Below are 22,264 nucleotides of genomic sequence, written 5' to 3'. Positions count from 1 at the left end.
AATAAATATCTCCACAAACTTGTCAAGACACTCTCTAAAGATGTTGTTCATCAAGTTCATGAAAGCGACATGAGCACGAGTTAGCCCAAAAGGTAAGACACCATATTCATAATGCCCATACCTTGTTTTGAATGTTGTTTTAGGTATGTCCTCATCCCTGATCCGAAGTTGGTGATATTCAATTTTGGAGAATAAGGTCACTCCCTTCATTTGATCAAACAATTCATCAATTCATGAGAGGTAATACTGATTCTTAATGGTCACCTTGTTTAGCATATGATAATCAATGCACAATCTTAAGGTACCATCGTTCTTCTTGACAAAGATTACAGGAGCTCCCCATGGGGATACACTAGGGCAGATGAAACCTTTATCCAGGAGTTCCTGTAGCTACGTATTCAATTCATACATTTATGTGGAGGTCGTGCAGTAAGGAACCTTTGATTGAGGTTTAGCTCCTAGTACAAGATCGATAGAAAAATCGAACTCCCTCTTAGGAGGTAGTTCAGGTAAGTCATCTGGAAACACATCCTTGAATTCTTGAAAGATGGGATAATCCTCTAAATGAAGTGGAGTCTCTTCCATGTCCATGACATGAGCCACATATAATTGACACCCTTTTCTCTTGGCTTTCTTCAACTACATAGTAGAGATTTGTCTGAGTTCAAGTGGGCGCTTGACCCCATTTAGTATCATTGAGTGACCTAAATCATCAAGGCATTCAATTAGCTTGTCTTGACAAATAGAGGCTCCTATTTTTGAGGAGAAGATTCCAAATAATCCCGTACAAAAATAAAATTGTGTTCACGAGACCACTCTCTTCCTCAAAAATAGAACTTAAGCCTCCCTCATGAAACCCGGACCTTAAGTGGTATACTCAAACCCTGACGTACTGATATATTTGATATTGATTACTTAAATTATATTTACAAAAAAATGAATGTATAACAACCATACAATAAATCAACAGAATGTGTTCTTGAGATCTAAAGGTAAGAATACTCTATAGGAAAAGAGTACTCCATCCTCCATTTACTATCCCCTCTTAATCAATTGGTTAATGAGTAAATACCCATTCTTAAATTGTCATTAAGGAAACTATAAAGGAAGAGCCCGTAACAAAGTAGAATTTAAACCCAAGGTCACTGTTCCACAAATACAAAGATGCTCTCCAAGAAGCCATTAGCTATATTTTGGCATTTTCAGACTTGAGTATACTGTACATATATTCATGGATCGATTGGATTTAAAAATTTATAAATTGTGCATGACATATGGTTACATGGCGGAAATTTTGTGGTTTTCCATTGCTATGAATGTTTTTGAGTTTTGAAGCAAATCTTGTTTCATTTTAAATTGCTTGTATACACAAACGAACTTGTACGTATCTTGTCATCATAATTCTAGCATCCATTTTGTTTTCAAGATGCTTGCCATCAACAGAGTATATGCCGATGTTTTAGCTCCGCCTCAATTCACAGTAGTTGAATGACTTCATTCCATTTTTGTTCGCTGGTTTCATGGTTCAATTGGGAACAAAGTCTGTTCTTGCTCAATTATTGCTTGTCACAGATGGATGTTATAGTGGAGATACAGTATTAACTGTTTAATTCTGCTATGTGGGATGGGTTTGAGAATTAAGGCAGTCATCTGTGCTAATATTTTGATGGACAGACAATTATCTGTTGAGCTAGAGCTACTCTACTTAAGTTCTATCTTATTGACATGACACTTAAATTTACATGGCAAGACAACATAGGACAACATAGGAACAGAAGGGAAGAGTAATTAAAGACTAAAATTACCAAGCATGTTCTTATCTGTTATCACAAATCACCTGAACACCATATGTAATCAAAATTATATGAATGTGCATCAATGAAGAAATAATAAAAACCTAGAACATATAAATACAAAAAGTAGGTAAGGGATACAAAGGATGCCTTGATGAATGGAAGTCTAAAAGAATAAGATATACCAGTAAGAGCTAGTTCTCATATTGAGAAATCTGTTAAAATTATCTGTATGCGCTTAATGAATAATGATTTTTGGAGACTGCTCTCACGCACACTGAGAGTGATGCAGATATACAAAAAATTACATGTCACGCAGGATGCTTTAATTGTTCCTCAACCAGCTCAAGGCAATGATAAAGAGCTGGCACTAGTAGGTTCAATGCACATGATGTAGAGATTGCAAAATCATTGTAGTCATGGGAATTTTCAGATTGAATTCCTGAGATCAGTACTCGCAATGGAAGAAGCCACTCTGAATGTGCCTTTTTCAGACAAGGTTTGGAAAGAGCTCCAGTATAGTTGGTTTTTCCTGCAGAAAAATAACACGATGCAAGAATATCAACATCTCACCCTTAGTTCTCTGGATACAAGTTAAAGAACCTCAAAGTAGCTACTATTTTAAGGTGGGTTATAAAGATTCAAGAAAGGTTTGAAACCTACATTTATTTTTATTTATTTTTTACAGTATTGGAAATGTACGTACTAAATCTGCTTTATATGAGCTTTTCTTTAAGTCATCACTACAAAGCAAAAATCATTTAATATTAATATGCATTTATTTCAACATAATGTACAAAAGACAGATCTCACATCTTGTTCTTTCCTTCCTTTCTATTACCCGAAACAGAATCTCCTCAAGAATACACCTATTTGTTATCACTCTTACCGAAAGTAACAAATATTCAGATAGAAAGGGAAAAAATAGCAATCCTTCCTTTCATAGAACTGGTCATTCACAATTGAAAGAAAAATGTTAGGAGGTGGACAGGAAACAAAACAAATCTGACAACTTCAGAGAAAAGGCAAACTAACTCTAATAAACTGTAAATGCAAATTAGCAAGGAAAATGCTATGCAGGTTTTGGTCCAAAAGATTCACAGAAACCAAACTTCCATTAATTCCTTGTGCTCAGTCGTGAATGTTGATTGCATGCTCATCGTAATAGAAGCATCACCAGAAAATATCTAGCCTTGTAAGTTCAAACCCCACTAATTTTGTTGAGGCAAAACTTAGTGTAAAAATAGAGTTTATAAAGTTTCAACATACCAATAATAACCAAAAACGACCTGTGGAAAGCAATTGGTTCGCAAATACTTGAAAAACATATTTGGCAACATTTTCTTTTTGGATCGGTAAGAGGTCGAAGCCAAGATTAATTATTAGTATTATTTGTTAAACTTGAGTAGAGTCAAACCCAAGACCTCCTACATAAGAGGCTCACAACTTACCATTGTATTTAGGCTCTTGCCTATATATTTGGCAACATACTTATTGAAATAGAAGCATTACCACAAATATCTAGCCTTGGAAGGTCAAACCTCACTCATAAATAATGGCCTTCAAAATCCATTTGTTTTGGTTACATACTTATTATTGAAAATTTGAAATAGAAGCATCACCAAAAAAATATCTAGCCTTGTAAGGTTAAACCCCACTGATAAATGATGGCCTTCAAAATCCATTTGTTGATACAAAAATTCAATGAACAAGCACACAAAGTCTACAAAATTGCAATGGATGTACAATCACAAATGGCTTGTGGAAAACAATTTGGATTCCTAGTGTTTCAAAAAAAAGTATTAGGCATATCTGTTCCAAAAGCTTCTATATGCATTAACTTTGGCTTGGGTTAGCAGATTCGTTTCATGGATCCAACACATTTTTTTTGGTGTTAGGCTCTGTTGGGTGGATATTTTGCAACTGACAATTTTGGGTAAATCCAGTCAGAAAATAGGTAGACCAACCACAGCGTGTGAGACAAAGTGACTCCTACATTAAAGGGAAGGCTCCTCCTCACCACTCCTTGGATCAAGTCAAGGTTTGTAAGGGGTGTTACCAATATTCTTTCCTTTTATCTTTTAGAAAAGAATCCACTTACCCGTGTGGCAAGTAATGGGCAAGATGAAATCTCTAACTACACTTCTATCTACTAGCTGGAAATGGTGATACCGATAAACCAACATCAACTCAAAGGCTGATTGAAAGTGTACTGGTTTGGCTCTAAGTCCAGTTTGTTTAATTTATTAAAAAAACCACTACCATTGGGGCACAAAGACTTCTAGAAGTAGATGATTTCTATTCTATTCTATAAGAGAAACCTCTACAATTGGGGCGCAAAGGCTTTTAGAAGTAGAAAAATTCTAACTATTTTTCATAAATTTGAGACGACAATACAAGCTACAGTCAAAGCTTCTAGTCTATGTATCACTACAATCGCTCCTAGTCAAACCTTTGGCTTCGATTGCTTCTTAACTCACTATGCTCTATTATTGAACACACAATAATAACATAAATCAAAGACAATAGGCACAAATTATAGTCCAAGCTTCTAATTTGTTCTATCACAATTACTTCCAGTCAAAGCTTCGAATCCAATTGCTTCTTTTATTCTCTTTTCTCTCAAATTGGTACTACACAATCAAAGTTATGCTTGCACAAGTTTGGCAAAGCTTTCTTGCATACAACAAATGATGACTTTTACAATGAGGGGGCATTCCTTTATACAAGCAAAGGAGTTGAAAAAAAGGAGAAAAAAGTGGGAGCAACTCAACCAACTTTGACTTGGTCTAACTAACAAGAGAAATTATTGGATTACATGTCATTACACATGTAAATCGTATTACATGTAATTACACATTTTGATGTAATACATTCTCTCCAATTATGAACATGAAAACTAAAGAAGGAAGAAGAAAGAAGAGAATTGAAACAATTTGTCATGTCCCCATATTTATTAGATTTTAAAATAAACTAATTAACAATACAACAAATAAATTTTATAAAGAAATTATAGTGTGATGTATTATTATATTTCATAGAATTTGATTAATATAGTTAATTAGTAAAGAAATGAATTAAATGATATCAGATAATCATATGATATAGAACAAGTATTTAAATAAATAGTTAATACATATACTTATGATATTAATATATTAATAGTAATAATAATATTTTATTATAATACCATATTCATAAGATAATCTTACGAATGTATATAATATATATTTTTTCAAGGGGATAGTTAAATATTCAGACCATCGAAGAACATATAAGGCTATCCATAACCAAATGTAGCGACCAAGGAAATGACATATCAATATGTTTATAGAGCAAGTAGAATTGATTGATTGGTACGCATCCATTCAGTTTTAGAAATATAAGATCACTTATGCTGGATGAAAGGTGGAAGGAAAAGGGAGTCAAAAATCAAAGGGCGGTAGGAAGCCAATACGGTTTGGGCAGAAAGCAATAATAACATTGGACAAACCAAAACTGAACCAGACAAGCCGATTAAATTTGAAATCATCGAGGAGTAATTGTTTTCCCATCTCAGCCCAAAACAAGCCGTGAGTGTCAACTTCACTCAGCAAACAACAAACTATGAATCTCAACCTCCTTCAACCAACAAATAGTGTTTGCTACAAGACGACATATCTTCTCCAAATCTAAAGGATCGAGACATCGGCAATCCATTCAAGATATACAGATAACTACAAGTAGTGTAGAAAGAATAAAGATAGACATGAATCGGCGATCAAAAACACCATAGTTCAATCTGACTCTTCATCTCCACTCCACGTTGGCATACAAATCCGCAACTATACACCCGACACAACACTGTTAATTCCGCAGAGACAACAAACTATGGATGAGGGGAGTGTTAGAGACATTATTAGTAGAAAGACACCAAGGAAAAAATCTCAGTTATCTTTCAATGATCAGACATAACTGTGGAAGGTTTCTAATAACAATCATCTTAAACAGAAGAAAAGGAGATTCCACATGCTACAAATCTGATTCTTTGCATTATGAACATGTTGGAATATTAGTTATATCTATGAAGTTTGTACTTGAGTTTGGTATTGATGTTGTCAGCCTGATAGAGTTTTGAAATCTGATTACTCACACCAGCCTGTATACAAATGAATATATATAAAGGATCATATTATATATTTCTTGGGGTGGATTTCTATTAAGTCTATCATAAAGACTAATTGCGAGTCAAAATAGTAATCTCCTTGTTTGGTGCAGACATTAAGAGTTTGATTTAAGGTCTCTAAGAAATTAATGCTTCAAAACGATAACAGCTTACAAGTGTTTGACAAAATGCCCATGTTACACATATAAATATGGTGTTGTAATCAATGTTAGAATTACTTAAGATTAATACGGTTGAAAAGAAAGGATTCAATTCTAAAGAATCAAGGTGATCTTTTTAATGAATTATGGAGAATATTCATCCCAAGCTAAAAAGGAAAGAGTAATAAAATGTCATTAGTAAAATTTTGAAGAATAACAACAAAGAAAAAGGTGATCAGGAATGGGGACATTACAGTGGTATCAGAGCATGATCTTGTCGTCTTGTAGGGTGAATCTTAAATAAGGATCAGCATATAAGAACAAGATTTGTCATCAAAGACATGTGGAAGAAGGATGAAAGAAGATACGCACAGTCAACAAACAAGAAGAAGAATATACAACAGTGTTGAATAGATAGACCAAACAATAAGCGATAATAAGGGGAACTAGTTATTTTAGACAACAAATATATGAAGCAAAAAGCTTAAAGCAATGGAAAGTGTTAGCGACATGGCTGGGGATTATCATCATTTAGATTGACAACAAGTTCATATATTCGGAAAATGAGAAGAGACCTCATCCATTGAGAACACATAATGATTGAAGACTCTATTCAAACTAAAATAGCTGGAAGTACAATCCATATCAGAGCTGCCCGAATAACACCTTGGGAACAATGACATGTCTACACAGATATACCATCTATTAAGGATCAAGCAAGGAATTACGGCAGAGAGCTAACCTCTTTGAAAGACTTCACAAGATATTCTACAATTTTCTTTAGGAAGTAAGGCAGGGAAACAAGTATTCTCTAAAGGGCACTATATACTGTTAAGGAAAATCATATGCATATGTAAGGATGGATACACCCAGAGTGGGTATCCATAAGGCCTAGGATGAAGAACAACTCCCTCATAGGAAGGATGGATATATCAAGATGGTGTTTAGTGGAGAGATATTCTATTAATTAGAGCCCCAAGAAGCACTCCCCTAGGAGTTAAGCATCTGATCACGACCTCTCCTTAAGAAAGGGATTAAATTGGGAACTAGGACCTTATATTTTAATGACTTACAAGATTGAATAATATTTACATCATGGTTTTCGGGTACTAACCTATGATGCAAGTCTCTCTATCAAGGAGGTAGCCACCACCAACTTCGACAACACGAAAATTGTATTTAGAGGAAGGAATATACCAAACCTTATAACATGTGTCCGCATCGTGTCTGCATCTTGTCTTCATATCTCCATACACTAGTGTATATATATATATATAGTGCATGCTTGTGTTTTCATATATCTTAGTATATGTTTCTAAATGCATACCATGAATCAAGGACATTCTCAATGAATGTCACAAATAAGGACATCCTTAAGGAGTACAGAGCATCATGTAAATTCTTAGTGAATATCAAGATTGGAGACATTATGTCAAGATTAGAGCCCATTCTAAAGTTATAATTCTTAGAAAGAAAGAAAGACTTAGCAAAACATAAATTACAAGTGCATCAAGGATTGTTCAGCTGAATATTGAGCTAGATATCAATACACCGTTACGCGAAGGTTTTGCATTGCTCGAGGACGAGCAATTTGAGGGAAGGCGGACTGTCATATCCCCATATTTATTAGATTTTATAATAAACAAATTAACAATAGAACAAATAATTTTTATAAAGAAATTATAGTGTGATGTATTATTATATTTCATAGAATTTGATTAATATAATTAATTAGTAAAGAAATGAATTAAATGATATCATATAATCATATGATATAGAACAAGTATTTAAATAAATAGTTAATACATATACTTATGATATTAATATATTAATAGTAATAATATTATTTTATTATAATATCATATTCATAAGATAATCTTAGGAATGTATATAATATATATTTTAATATGGGGATAGTTAAATATTCAGACCATCGAAGAACATATAAGGCTATCCATAACCAAATGTAGCAACCAAGGAAATGACATATCAATATGTTTATAGAACAAGTAGAATTTGTTAATAGTCGGTGTGAATCGATTGATTGGTACGCATCCATTCAGTTTTAGAACTATATGTATAAGATCACTTCTGCTGGATGAAGGAGAGTGGAAGGAAAAGGGAGTAAAGACTCGAAAGAAGATAGGAAGCCAATACAGTTAGGGTAGAAGGCAATAATAACATTAGACAGATTAGAACCAAACTAGACAAGCTGATTAAATCTGAAATCATCGAGGAGGAGTAATTGTTTTCCCGGCTCAGCCTACAACGAGCCGTAAGTGTCAACTTCACTTAGCAAACAACAAACCGTGAATCTCAACCTCCTTCAACCAACAAGTAGTGTTTGCTACAAGATGGCATATCTTCTCAAATCTGAATGATCGAGACATTGGCAATCCAGTCAAGATATACACATAACTACAACTAGTGTAGAAAGAATAAGGATAGACAAGAATCAGCGATCAAAAACACCATAGTTCAATTTGACTCTTCATCTCCACTCCACGTTGGCATACAAATCTGCAACTATACACTTGACACAACACTGTTAATCCTGCAGAGACAACAAACTATGGATGAGGGGAGTATTAGAGACATTATTAGTAGAAAGACACCAAGGAAAAAATCTCAGTTATCTTTCAGTGATCAGACAGAACTGCAGAAGGTTTCTAATAACAATCATCTTACCCAGAAGAAGAGGAGATTCCACATACTATAGATCTGATTCTCTGCATTATGAACATGCTGGAATATTATATTTGGTGGGAGTAGTTATATCTATGAAGTTGGTACTTGAGTTTGGTATCATCTTCTCTATGATGTTGTCAGCTTGATAGAGTTTTGAAATCTGATTACTCACACCAGCCTATATACAGATGAATATATAGAGGATCATATTATATTATATAAAGACTTCTCATTTCTAGTTAGAATAGTAATCTCCTTGTTTACTGAAGACATTGAGAGTTTGATTTAAGGTCTCTACGAAATTAATGCTTCAGAATGATAACAACTTAGAAGTGTTTGACAAAATGCCCATGTTACACATATACATATGGTGTTGTAATTAGTGTTTGAATTAATTAAGATTCATACGGTTGAAAAGCAAGGATTCAATTCTAAAGAATCAAAGTGATCTTTTCAATGAAGTATGGAGAATATTCATCCCAAGCTAAAAAGGAAAGAACAATAAAATGTCATTAGTCAAATTTTGAAGAATAACAACAAAGAAAAGGCGATCAAGAATGTGGACATTACACAATCCTAGGGATTGTTTTGAAGGTACTTGTATTCAATGATGCAATCTCGGATGATAATAGGATCGAGAGTTCTTGTATTTTGTGTCACTACATTCACCTTGATAATCATGGTGTTGTGTCTTTTGATAGCCTCTGACTCTCTTTAATGGATTTTTTGTTGTCATTTGAAAACTTGATGTGATCAAGCTTTTTCTTGTTTAAGTTGTCATTTGAATTCTCCTTTGTAGATTGTCTATTGTCATTTGAAAACTTGATGTGATCAAGCTTTTTCTTGTTTGAGTTGTCATTTGAATTCTCCTTTGTAGATTGTCTGTTGTCATTTGAAAACTTGATGTAATCAAGCGTTTTCTCGTTCGAGTTGTCATTTGAATTCTCCTTTGTAGATTGGCACATTATGGAGTCTGACACTTTGAAGACCTTCTCGACGATGTCCAAATATAAACTCGAAAAAAACTTTCCATCAACACCTTTCACTTTTTTTTCTTTTCTTTTTGAAGCAAAGTGCTTGGCACATTCCCACACAAACTTAGGTTTTCAGACAATCATTGGGAAAATGGAGACCAAATGAATTACCGCTTCTTTGATTCAAAGCACGCCTTATGCACTAGATGTCTTCATTCTTTATAGAAACTCTGGCACATCTTGACTTGCTGCAACATAAAAGTTTCAATGGGATTGAATCCATCATTGGAAGATATGGATTTTGACTCCATGAGAATATTGCAAAATGGATCTCTAAGGAATAGTATATTTGGAGTATTGATTAGATACTCATGGAACATATGCAATGAATTGGATGTGATATGAAAAGTACATGTGGAGGGCTAAAATGGGACTTAGGAAGATAGATGGCATGTAAATGTGTGCAAATGATAACTTTCGACTTTTAAAAGTGTGACCTTTAGTCAAGAATGGGTTCTCTGGATGTCAATACACATAAAGTGAATTACAAGTAAAACAAACATGCATTTAGATTCGGAAGATGGAAATGCATGTAAATGGGAACGAAGGCTCTTTTGGAATGGATGCAACGTGCCTTGGCATGTAATGATGGATATGGAATAAAATGATGCACTTGCATGAAGAGGTGGAAGGTGGAGTGAAGTGAAACGTGCTCAAGTTCTTGGGAAAGAACTTGAAACTTCTTCCAAAAGAAGAAAAACGAGAAAGCAAGAAAACAAACAGCAAAAACAAGCACAAAACAAACACATACCTTTAGTCTTAGACTCAAACATGTCAACAAGCAAATTGCTATCAAATGCAAATTCAAATTTGGAGTTTGGGGAAAATCTAAGTGTGAAAATGAGAGTTTTCATCATATTTAAAGGCGAAATGCACTTTTCATGGCATATATATGGACAAGTGTGCAACTTCAAGCTAAAATATGCATGGAAATAGCAAGATAAGTATGAATTGATGAGCAAGTTTGAAAATGTCAACTTACTTGGAGATCAAAGAGCAAAATAGCAAGAATCATAAACTTTGAAGATCAATTCTCGTCAAAATCCAAATTCTCAAACGATAATTTGACTTCTTCCATACTTGCATTCAACAAATATTAAAGAGCAATGAGGGGTCGAATTTGACACGAGAATGCCAAAAACGTGGTCTCTAAAGGCAATAGCATTCATTAAAACTCAAAAACGACCCCTATTGATCCAAATGTATGGGCTGGAAATGTCATTTTTTGAATTTTTTTACAAAAACGTGCCCTTTTCATGCAAAAATTTGGGTTGTTTTACAAAAACATGGCTCACAAATGCATATATATATATATATATGTCTGTTGTTTTTGACTTGTGAATGCAAAAACAACTTCCCTAAATGCTAATACATGGATCCAAATGCAAAAAAGTGGCTCCAAAATGCAAACAAGTGAATAAAAACCCCAATTTTCTGGGCATTTTTAACAAAAACGTGATTCATAGGAGGCATGAAATGAAGCATCTTTGACATTTAAAGGCAAAAATGTGTTCTTCAATAGCAAATATATAGATCAAAACCTCAAAACGACTTCTATTTGAGCCAATACGTGAGTTCTATCACCCCAAATCTGGGCGTTTTTCAACAAAACGTGGCTAAAAAATGCAAAAATCTGAGTCATTTTTGTCTTTGATATGCAAAATCATGACCCCCAAATGCATGTAAATGCTTTAGAACTCAAAAATGTCCCCCTCGTGATGGATTTCAAGCCACTATATGGGCAGATCTAAGCATCTTAGATGAAAAATGTGTTCTTGGAGGAAGAAAACATCAAGTTTTATGCTATTGAATCTTCTATGAGGGCATATGCATGTATTAAAAGCAAATCACACCTTTGGGAAGAGATTGCATGTTTTAAAAACATGCAATAGAGTCTGCTTATTCAAATCACACTTTTTGACTGCAAATGCATGTTTTAAAAACATATTTTTGAGTCCAAATGCAAAATCACACTTTTTGGGGGCATATGCATGTTTAATAGAGGACCAAGTGCAAAATCGCACCTTTTGTGTTGCATTACATATTTCATAATATGCTCACAAATGACCCTTAGTGCAAAATCACACTTTTTGAGGGTCATTGCATGTTTTAAAAACACTTAAATATGCATGTCTCACTCTTGGGGAATCATTGCATATTTTAAACATGTATTTACATGTTTTATGTGTTATCAAATTGCTTTTTTGTACAAAATCGTGGTCTCTAGGGGCAATTACATATTTTGATGTAAATGAGCTTGTAGACATGCTATGCACAACTTAAGTGATTAATTAAGCACGTGCCAATATAATTTTTGAAGAAATATTACTTAAATGGGTCATATATAATATTTATACTATAGAGATAAATATATAATGTGCAAATATCATTCAAAAAATGATATTTACTAAGACGTTTGAATTAAAATTCAAAAATTAAATCAAACTATATAGTTAATGTAGTCACTTAAGTGAAAAATAATAAAAAAACAACTCAACTTAAAAATATAACATAAAGTGCTCTACAGTTGCTTTAAGTGAAAAATTAAAATGATAAAGTAAATAACATAACGTAAAGTGGATTTATGTTATATTTTTCAAAAAGTGAATGTCAACTTTAAAATATAACATGATATTTTAATTCATGCAATTACACCTAGAAAGTCCACTTTTTGGGCACTAAAATGGTTAGATCTTTTGATTGCCAACTTTGATTAGGCCTTACAATAGACCGAAATGAAGCAAAAACCAAAAGCAATGAGTTGAGCAAAACCAAAGGACCAAAAGCCAACAAACGCACTCAAAAATGAGAAAAAGGATGTTGAAGGCTTCAAAAATCAAGCATAGGCTCAACAAACAAAAAAACTAAAAAGACTTGACAAAAGTCTTAAGTAACAAGATTCATTATATCAATTGGAATCGATTGGTTTATCAATACTAACCAATTAAATAATGAACTAAGCTCAGAGAAATGCGAAACTAAGTTGAAAAGTTTCGTACTGTTACCTACATTGGACAACAGGTTCATAAATACCAAAAAAAATGTAAAACTTATCACAATGCTTGCTAGATCATATGCATGAAACTCAAAATTTGGCAATCTTTTTATGAACCCAAAAAATTCATTTAAGTTTGCCCTAAAATTCATATGGAAAAATGGGCTTATATTCTTTTATTGAAGTATATTTTAAAAATATTTTTTCAATGATATTTATTGGATTAAAAAACCTATTAGATGTCAAAACTTCCCTACATGGTGTAGATTTTTCTTCCCTACTAACAACTTTTGCCAACTACTTTCTAGCAGCATGAATGCTTATTCTCAACCATATATTCGAGGTACATCCAAGTAGAGTATCCAAATATTGTAATGGACACCCTGGACATGCCCAAAAACTAAATAACTGCTGATAGGAATTTTGTCAAATAGTTTGCATCCAACTCCTTATTCCTTTGCTTACTAATTTAACCCCTTATGACTTCGGAAATAAGACATTTATATTGTTTGCTTGCATGAAATTGAAAATCACTCAACATGAACCAAAAAAAAGTACAATAATATGCAGATTGGAAATTGTATTACTGCTGATATGATGTTATTTTTCAGAATTTAATAGAATCAAATATGGGCAGATTATCAACTCACTAATTGCTCCAATATTATTGACATAATGCTCTAGCAAATGTTATTTAAACTTGCTGCACAGTGACATGAATAGTGCCGCATGAACAGTACCCACGTGAACAATGTTGCTATAGTATTTTACTATTTTGTCTTTTAAACAGTCGAATGTCTTCATAAAATCATTCCCTCAAAGTAGCATAAGCATCAGATGAGTAATGAAGACGATATAGACAATATGAGCAAAACATCAAATCGGCCTGTAGCTAGAAATGCACCCAATCTGCTTGGTAATGAAGTTGATAACAATGGATTCCAAAGGCCAAACCCCAAGAGAATGACGTCTCGAATGTCACAAGAGAGAATAGAGATCCTCTAATGCCAAGAACATATCTGCAACTTACACATCAATTTTCTTCTCATATTCAACGTTGCCGAATGAAGCCACTAATGCTCCCTTTTATTCTTTCTCAAAGGGTCGATTCAACTCACATGAGCAATGCGAGATGAAAGATGTGCAATATAAAACATATTAAAATAATCACTTATGTCTCCCTTAGGCACCCCTTTTGATTTGCACACATTCTCATAAAATTTAATATTAAAGTAACACTTCAATATTTTACAACTAAATTAAATGTTACTTTAATAATACTTTAGGCATAAAAATATATTAGCTATCAGACTCTGAACAACAAGAGTGATGGCTAGTTGGAAAGCTCTCACCGAGGAGTATCAAATCCAATCACCAAAACTAGCCTCCCTTGTGTCTAGCTGATTTACTAAAAATAGTAAGTATGCTTGAGACAGAGTAAATTTTGGCATAAACTGGAGATGACTAGGCCAAAACACTCTAAGATTCCTTTAAACCCTTCGTTAGCCCTCAGGACCATGTAGAACTAGTCTAACGCACACACACTTGGTCGACTGCTAAAGTGAGGATATTACAATCCACCCCCCTTGAAATTGCTTGTCCTCAAGCAATCTCAGTCCAACCTGTTGAATAATTTGCTCACTCTCCCATGTAGCATCCTCCTCCGGCAGGTCTTTCCATCTGACCAAATACTCCTTCACTACCCTGGTTCTGAGTTTCCTCTCTTAGCTGTCCAAAATAGCCTCAAGTACTAACACAAGCTTCCCCTCATCCAAAGGGGGTAAATCTGTAGAAGGAACTACACTTTGACCAATGGCTTTCTTAAGCCTCGACACATGAAATACATTGTGCACCCGACTGCCCGCTGGAAGCTCAAGCTCATAGCCAACTTTGCCCACTCTGCGAATCACCCTGTGGGGACCATAAAATCTAGGCTTCAACTTCTCTGCTGCGCTCCTCTTTAGCGATGACTGCCTATATGGTTGTAGCCTCAAATACACCATATCCCCTACCTCGAAATTGCGATCTACCCTATGTTGATCAGCATAGAACTTCTGTTGATTTTGAGCTAGTTGTATGTTCTCCTTAAGCACTCTCAGGATATCTTGACTATCTTGCAACAGGTCTTTGGCTTTGGGCACTCGGCTATTCCCCAAAACTCAATCCATGAAGCTGGGTGCTCCGTACCAATACAATGCCATAAATGGTGTCATCCTAATAGTTATGTGATAGTGGTATTGTAACAATACTCCCCCATGTATAACCACTTGACCCATGCTCTTTGTTGTTGTTGCATAGTCACATAGTTCTGCAAATAGCCTTCCACCCATTTATTTACTATCTTCGTCTGCCCATCTGTCTGAAGGTGGTAACTCATACTAGGTTTAAGATCTGAACCGCACAGCCTAAACAACTCCTGCCAAAAGGCGCTCATGAACTTGCTAACCCTGTCACTAACAATAAATATTGGTATCCCATGCAACCTGGAAACCTCTCTGAAGAATAAATCTACCACTTGAGTTACTGTATAAGGAATAGCAAAGAAGTGAGAAAACTTTGTCAATCTGTCTACCACCACATAAATACAATCTCTTCCCTGCACTCATGGCAAACCAATGATGAAGTCCATAGAAATACTTTTCCCATTTCCTATCCAGAATGGACAAGGGTTGTGTGGGAAACGTGTGCTCTCCCTTATTCTATTGACAAACTGCACACTCCTTGGCATAACTTTGAAAATCATCCTTGAGCCCTCTCCATGAGAACCGCTCTCGCATCTGCCTATAGGTCTTTAAGACCCTTGGATGCCCAGTTGTAGGTGCATCATGAAATGCCCTTAGAATCTCCTCTCTAAACTATGATGTAGGGATCAAATAAACCTTGTCTTGAAATTTGATCAACCCATCCAACACTGCATACCTGTCATCCTAAATGGTGCTCGCAACTATCCCAGAAGCCCAATCATCTCCTGCATACTCCACTGAAATTCGATCTTTCCAATCTCCTAAAACCTTTGCTAGAGCACATAAGTGAAGTCTCTGAGATAAAGCATCAACCACCACATTTTTCTTACATTTGGCAAACTCTATATCAAAGTCATAAGCCTACAATTTAGTAACCCATTTCTGCTGCTGGTTATTAAGATCACGCTAGCTCATGAAGTATTCAATATTATTGTGATCAGTTTTGATCACAAAATGCCCACCTACCAAATATGATCGGAACTTGGCCAATGCATGCATTATGGCCAACATTTCCTTATCGTAGATAGAATAACTCATCTCAACTCCTCGAAGCTTCCTACTTTCAAATGCAATGGGGTGTCTCTCCTACATCAATATTGCTCCTATCCCATCTCCTGAAGCATCACATTAAAGTTCAAATGACTTCGTGAAATTAGATAGAGCTAAAACCGAACAAGATGAGATCACTTGTTTGAAGTGGTCAAAACATCTTTGCGTTGCCTTTGTCCATGTGAAGGCTCCTTTCTTGGTGAGATTTATAAAAGGTGGGACAATCTGTGACAATCCCCTAACAAACCTCCTATAAAAACCACATAAACCAAAGAATCCCTTAAGTTGTGTGAGGTTTGTGGGAGTAGGCCAATCCACAATAGCTCTAATGTTTTCGGCATCAACCCGAACATCATCGACACTAATGATATGCCCAAGGTAAAGGAGCTCAATCATGCCAAACACACATTTTGATTTCTTGGCATACAATGACTCTCTCTCCAGAATAGATAACACCTCCAAATGCTGCAAGTGCTCCTCCCAGGTCTTATTGAAGACTAGGATGTCATTAAAGAAGATCAAGACGAATCTCCTCAATTGCCCCCTGAACACCTAGTTCATATAACTTTGAAATATGGCAGGTGCATTGGTTAGCCCAAATGGCATAACCATAAACTCGACGTGGCCATAGTGACATCAAAAGGTTTTCTTCTCGATGTCCTCTGCTCATCTTGATCCGGTGGTATCAGGATCGTAAATCGATTTTGGTGAAGAAGCGTGCAGCCGTGCACCATGCAACTCATCAATCCTAAGAATGGGATACCTGTTTTTAATAGTTTTCTTATTCAGTGCCCTGTAACTAATGCACGTGTGCATCGTCCCATACTTCTTCACTAGAACTACTGCTGAAGCAAAAGGGCTTTTGCTAGACCTAATGTGCCCCATCTCCAATAGCTCCTTAATTTCCTTCTCTATCTCATCCTTGTGTTTCTTAGGATGACGATAGGGGGTAATCATGACCAGTTTGGCTCCCTCCTCGAGCTCAATAACATGCTCTATTCCCCTATCAAGAGGAACCCTATGTGGAATATCGCCAAATACTCTGGCGTGCCTGTCAAGTATTTCTTGGATATCTGGTGGATGACTTTAACTGTGGCTCCTATGGAACTGGCATAATGAAACATTTTGCTGCCCACTCTATGTTGTTATGCTGAAAAAGTCTTTGTATTCTCCTTAGGGAGACTACTTTGCAACTCCCATTCAAAAGTCCTCTGAGTACAACAATTCTTCTCTCATGCTGGAATCTCATCTCTAGTTTTGCTAGGTTGAGTGTGAACTCAACTAGCGAGGCCATCTATGTCATGTTGGGGATGACATCATAGTCTCCCATGTCTACTATGTAGAACTCTTCCTCTAACTCATAGCCATCTCCAATACTGATGTGAAGATTAGATATCTTCCGAGTGCATAATAATTTGTCACCATTAGCTACCATGACTCCAAACCCAGCATGCTCCTTGGTCTGTAAACCTTTGGTGGCTACTAACCGTGCATCTATGAAATTATATGTAGCCCCAATGTCAATGAGAGATATCACTTTCTGCCCCTAGATAGTACCCTTGACCCTAATTGTGATCACCTTTTGAGCCCCTGTCAATCGTGCCAACGACCTATCATCCTTAGGAATCATGTTCTCCTATGGAGTGCTACTCTCATCCGAATCAGAGTACTGATCCTCCCCCTCTGACTGTGACTCCTCCGCTGAAAAATACTCCATTTGATTTTCCTTAGCCTTGAGAGCGCACTTATGAGATAAGTCCCAAGGCTCTCTACAATGAAACCCTAGCTTCTTCGTCCTCAACTCATTCAGGGTGTCATTATCCAACTTCCTATTATCCCCTTTTGACTGTGCATCTTGGTAAAAAGGTTTTTTGTCCTTATTCTTATCCTTCTTCATATGTGAATCCGTAGGCTGAAATTTGCTCTTAAAAGAAGGTGCTAAGTCACGAGCCTTCTTAGTGGTCTCTGTAATGTAGCCGGGTCATGTCCCTTGACCCAACCCCTCAAGGGATCTGAGAGTCCGTCCATAAATAACACTGCTAATCTCCTCTTTGAAATATTTGTAACACAATTGACCTTTGAAATTCACTTATATACGTTTCAATTGATCCCCACTGCTTGAGCTGTGCCAACTCTTTAAATTGTAACTTGGGATCTTTGGTATCAAATCTCTCTATGAGTCTCTTAGTGAACTTGTAAGATGTGATCTGATTATGCCCCAAGGTTACCATGCCATGATGCCACCACTCATGCAGTGGACCATCCAAATGAATAGCCGCATACTTGATAGCCTCCTCCTCAGGCATAGGATTCAATTGGAAGTATGTATCTACCTTCTGAACCCAAGCTCGTATAGTCATCTTCCTTGAAGCATCATAATAAGGTAAATAAAGTTTTCCAACCTTCTTTCTCAACTCAAAGTTTTGATTTCTCCCTCCTGCTCTAGGCGTGTCTCATCCTCAAGTCCATATAATCTCTGAGGGAAATATCTGCCTGAAACTCCAGTTCACTAGCCTCCCAACCCCTCCTAAACTGATCTTGTAACTCGGGAATCTACGGTTTGTTTGCTGGTAGAACTGGATTTCTGGGTGGGAAGGTGGGTTGAAGAGGTCTTGAGCTCGTTGTCTAAGTTGGGCATGCAATGTGTCTAAAGTTATCAGCCTCATTCCCATTGTTGCCATGTCCATTATCATTACCATTAATGTTATTCTCAGGACCATTGTATTATCATTGCCCCCATTTCCATTGTTTGCATCACCTGGATTAATATTGATGCCCATCTGTCTAGCCATAAGTTCCAACATCATATCCATTCGCCTATTCTGCTCCTATTGCATACTCTGCCCCTGCTCTAACATACCCAGTAACTGTCTAAACATTACCTCCTCCTGATTTGGACTGACATTCCTGCCTCCGCCTAGTCCTATTCCTATCATCTTGGTCACCCATACTGCTGTCTTGTTCAAAGAATATCTCTTTTGTGTCTGTATGACTGGATTCTATGTCCACCTGCACGGACGAACTAGACTGCTTGCTCTGTGAGTCCAAACCTTTGTTGTCTTGCTCTGGTATGGCAGAAGTTGATGGTCTCTGTCGCATGCTCAAACATACATTCTTAACCTGTTTTATTTTTTACTTTATTGTTTTGACATTTCGTTAAATACTTTTCACTCTATCTGGCTGTTCCAAATTCCCTGTAAGGCCTCCACTGGATGGTAGGACTTAAAAGCTCTGATACCACTGTAATGGACACCTTGGAAATGCCCATAAACTAAACAACTGCTGATAGGAATTTTGTCAAATAGTTTGCATCCAACTCCTTATTCCTCCGTTTACTAATTTAACCCCTTATGACTTTGGAAATGAGACATTTATATTGTTTGCTTGCATGGAATTGAAAATCACTCAACATGAACAACAAGAAAGTACAATGATATGCAGATTGGAAATTGTATTACTGATGATATGATGTTATTTTCAGAATTTAATAAAATCAACTACGGGCAGATTATCAACTCACTAATTGCTCCAATATTATTGACAAAATGCTCCAGTAAATGTTATTTGAACCTGCTACTACAGTGACATGAATAGTGCCGCATGAACAGTACCCACGTGATCAGTGTTGCTACAGTATTTTGTATTTCAAATAGTCCAATATCTTCTTAAAATCATTCCCTCAAAGTAGCGTAAGCGTCGGATGAGCAATGAAGAAGATATGAGCAAAACATCAAATTTGCCTATAGCTAGAAATGCACCCAATTTGCCTGATAATGAAGCTAATAACAATGGACTCCAAACGTCAAACCACAAGGGAATGACATCTCGAATGTCACAAGAGAGGATAGACGTCCTCTAATGCCAAGAACAAGTTTCCAACTCACATCAATTTTCTTCTCATATTCAACCTTGCCGAATGAAGCCAATAACGCTCCCTTTTATTCTTTCTCCAAGGGTTGATTCAACTCACATGAGCAATGTGAGTTAAAAGATGTGCAATATAAAACATATTAAAATAATCACTTATATCTCCCTTAAGCACCCCTTTTGATTTGCACACATTCCCATAGAAATTAATATTATAGTAACACTTAAATATTTTACAACTAAATTAAATGTTACATTAATAATACTTTAGGCATAAAAATATATTAGCTATCGGACTTCGAACAACATTAGTGATAGCTCATCGTAAAGCTCTCACTGAGGAGTATCAAATCCAATCACCAAAACTAGCCTCCCCTATGTCCTGCTGACTTACTAAAAATAGTAAGTATGCCTGAGACTGAATAAATCAACCCATTTTAGCCCAAATTGGAGATGACTCGGCCAAAACACTCTAAGATCTGTTTAAACCCTTCGTTAGCCCTCGAGACTATCTAAAACTAGGCTAACACACACACACTTGGTCAATTGCTAAAGTGGGGACATTACAAATATACAAATCATGTGTCTAAAGATGGATAATAGTAAAGTCATATTGGAATTTATTGAGGGATATTGCAATTAATAATAATAGATACAAATTGTAGCTGATGTGTTCAACATTATTTTTTAAATTTTTATTTTGTGTTAAAGTAAAATATTTAATTTAGATTATTATTATTTTTTGTTTGACAATCATTTTTTAGTAGAGCTATGACCCTATGAGGTTATAATGGGGGACCTCATCCCTTAGAGCATGTTGAGGCATTAACGCCTCCCCAATTTGTCTCTTTTTCATAGCTAGTATGTATCTCCTGCGATTGTTTTATGTAACTTTCCCTATATTGGCCACATCATCTCTCCATGCTTGAATGTCACCTTATCACTCCAAACCTCCTTATCTCTCCACTGTACTAAGCACATTGTCACCCTTCATCCCTCCATCTCCTTAATTCTCTGTGCCCTCCTTATCTCTCCAATTTTTCTGCTAAGGTGTCATGTCACGTGAGTGGCTTGGAGAGTCAATGTATGGGACTGCAGCCAATGCCTCCGGTCTCCATTTGTTTGAGTTGGCAGAGGCTCCCATGAACACTAGTATCTGACACAACATCCATGTGTGAACACATCCACATTCACCGACAATATAAATCTTGCAAGTTTCAATCCAAGACCTCCATGCAAGAATGATTCACAACATTCATTGCGCTGCTTGGTGATCCCTATTTAATTTAGTGATGAAGAATACTCTCCTTCGTAACATGAACACATAACATCAATAGAGAAAAAACAATGATTCGCAAGAATAGAAAATTGGCTTCTTATTATCTCCAAAAGTATGAAATTACAAATTTCAGAAATAAGGCATGCAAAGACACATGGATGCTTTCCTTAAAATATTTTGTAAGCCAAAGCCACCACCAACATCCCAGAACTGTCTTAGACAACCCTACAAACCTTTATATAGGCAATTTTCCACTACCCAAGAAGGTTCTAGAAATTTAGCCCTAGATCCTAAAGCCGACCAACCATAAATTATTATTATTTTTCATATTTTATTACATTGGAGTAAGCGCCAATAACTTTCAGAGCTCAAAAGAAATTTCAAAGGAATTTTATTTTCTTTGAAGGTAGCACAACTTTTGGAGACCATAACTCATCGCTAGTTGCTCCATTTGACTATTATTACCGCTTTTTGGTTATGGCACAACCTTAACTACAATGTTCAACTCGTGCAAGCTCTAGTCAGTCGAGGTTTGATCCCCTTTAAGACCCTGTAAAGCCTTCAAACTAAGTTCAAAGTTTCTATACCCTTACAAATATACTCGATATTGCCATGAAACTTTACAAACAGACTGATGTATCTAATGACCCTCTAGGGATGAAATCAGAATATTCTATGCTCCAACAACCAAATTACTAATAATAGTAAGCCTCCAAAAATAGTAACTCTACACTAAGATAGTCCTTATTGAAAAACAAATCAAATTATTTTTTGGGTGATGCAAGATTACCTTTACGCCCAGGACACCCGAGGTAATTTGAGAAGTGACCCTGTGATGTCTCAAGTGTTCAGAGGAAAACCAAGACATTTAACCTCCTCCCTTGTCAACCATGATGAATCTTCAACAAGTCTCTATTTCCATTCGACCTAGATATTCTTCATATGTCCTATTTCTTGTGCTTCTACCTACACGACAATCCAAAGTATCTTCAATCTCTTGTGTAAATGAA

The 22,264-nt window shown here is 35.9% G+C and overlaps 1 protein-coding gene across 3 annotated transcripts in view; it reads right to left on the bottom strand.

Annotated features, from left to right (window-relative positions):
* Positions 1-1,851: 1,851 nt before the first annotated feature.
* ALF4 (aberrant root formation protein) overlaps positions 1,852-22,264 on the bottom strand; it is a 157,026-nt gene continuing 136,613 nt past the window's right edge. For all 3 annotated transcript variants that reach the window (XM_089815167.1, XM_089815169.1, XM_089815168.1), the window contains one exon: positions 1,852-2,325. In XM_089815167.1, coding sequence (XP_089671293.1) covers positions 2,105-2,325 — 221 coding nt within the window. In that variant the 3' untranslated portion in view covers positions 1,852-2,104. The remainder of the gene's footprint in view (positions 2,326-22,264) is intronic.

Source organism: Cupressus sempervirens, chromosome 2 (assembly GCF_028749045.1).
Source record: "Cupressus sempervirens isolate cs-2001-9-10 chromosome 2, ASM2874904v1, whole genome shotgun sequence".
Taxonomy (NCBI): Eukaryota; Viridiplantae; Streptophyta; class Pinopsida; order Cupressales; family Cupressaceae; genus Cupressus; species Cupressus sempervirens.
The sequence above is the reverse complement of the archived record's forward strand: the minus strand, read 5'-3'. Positions and strand labels throughout refer to the sequence as shown.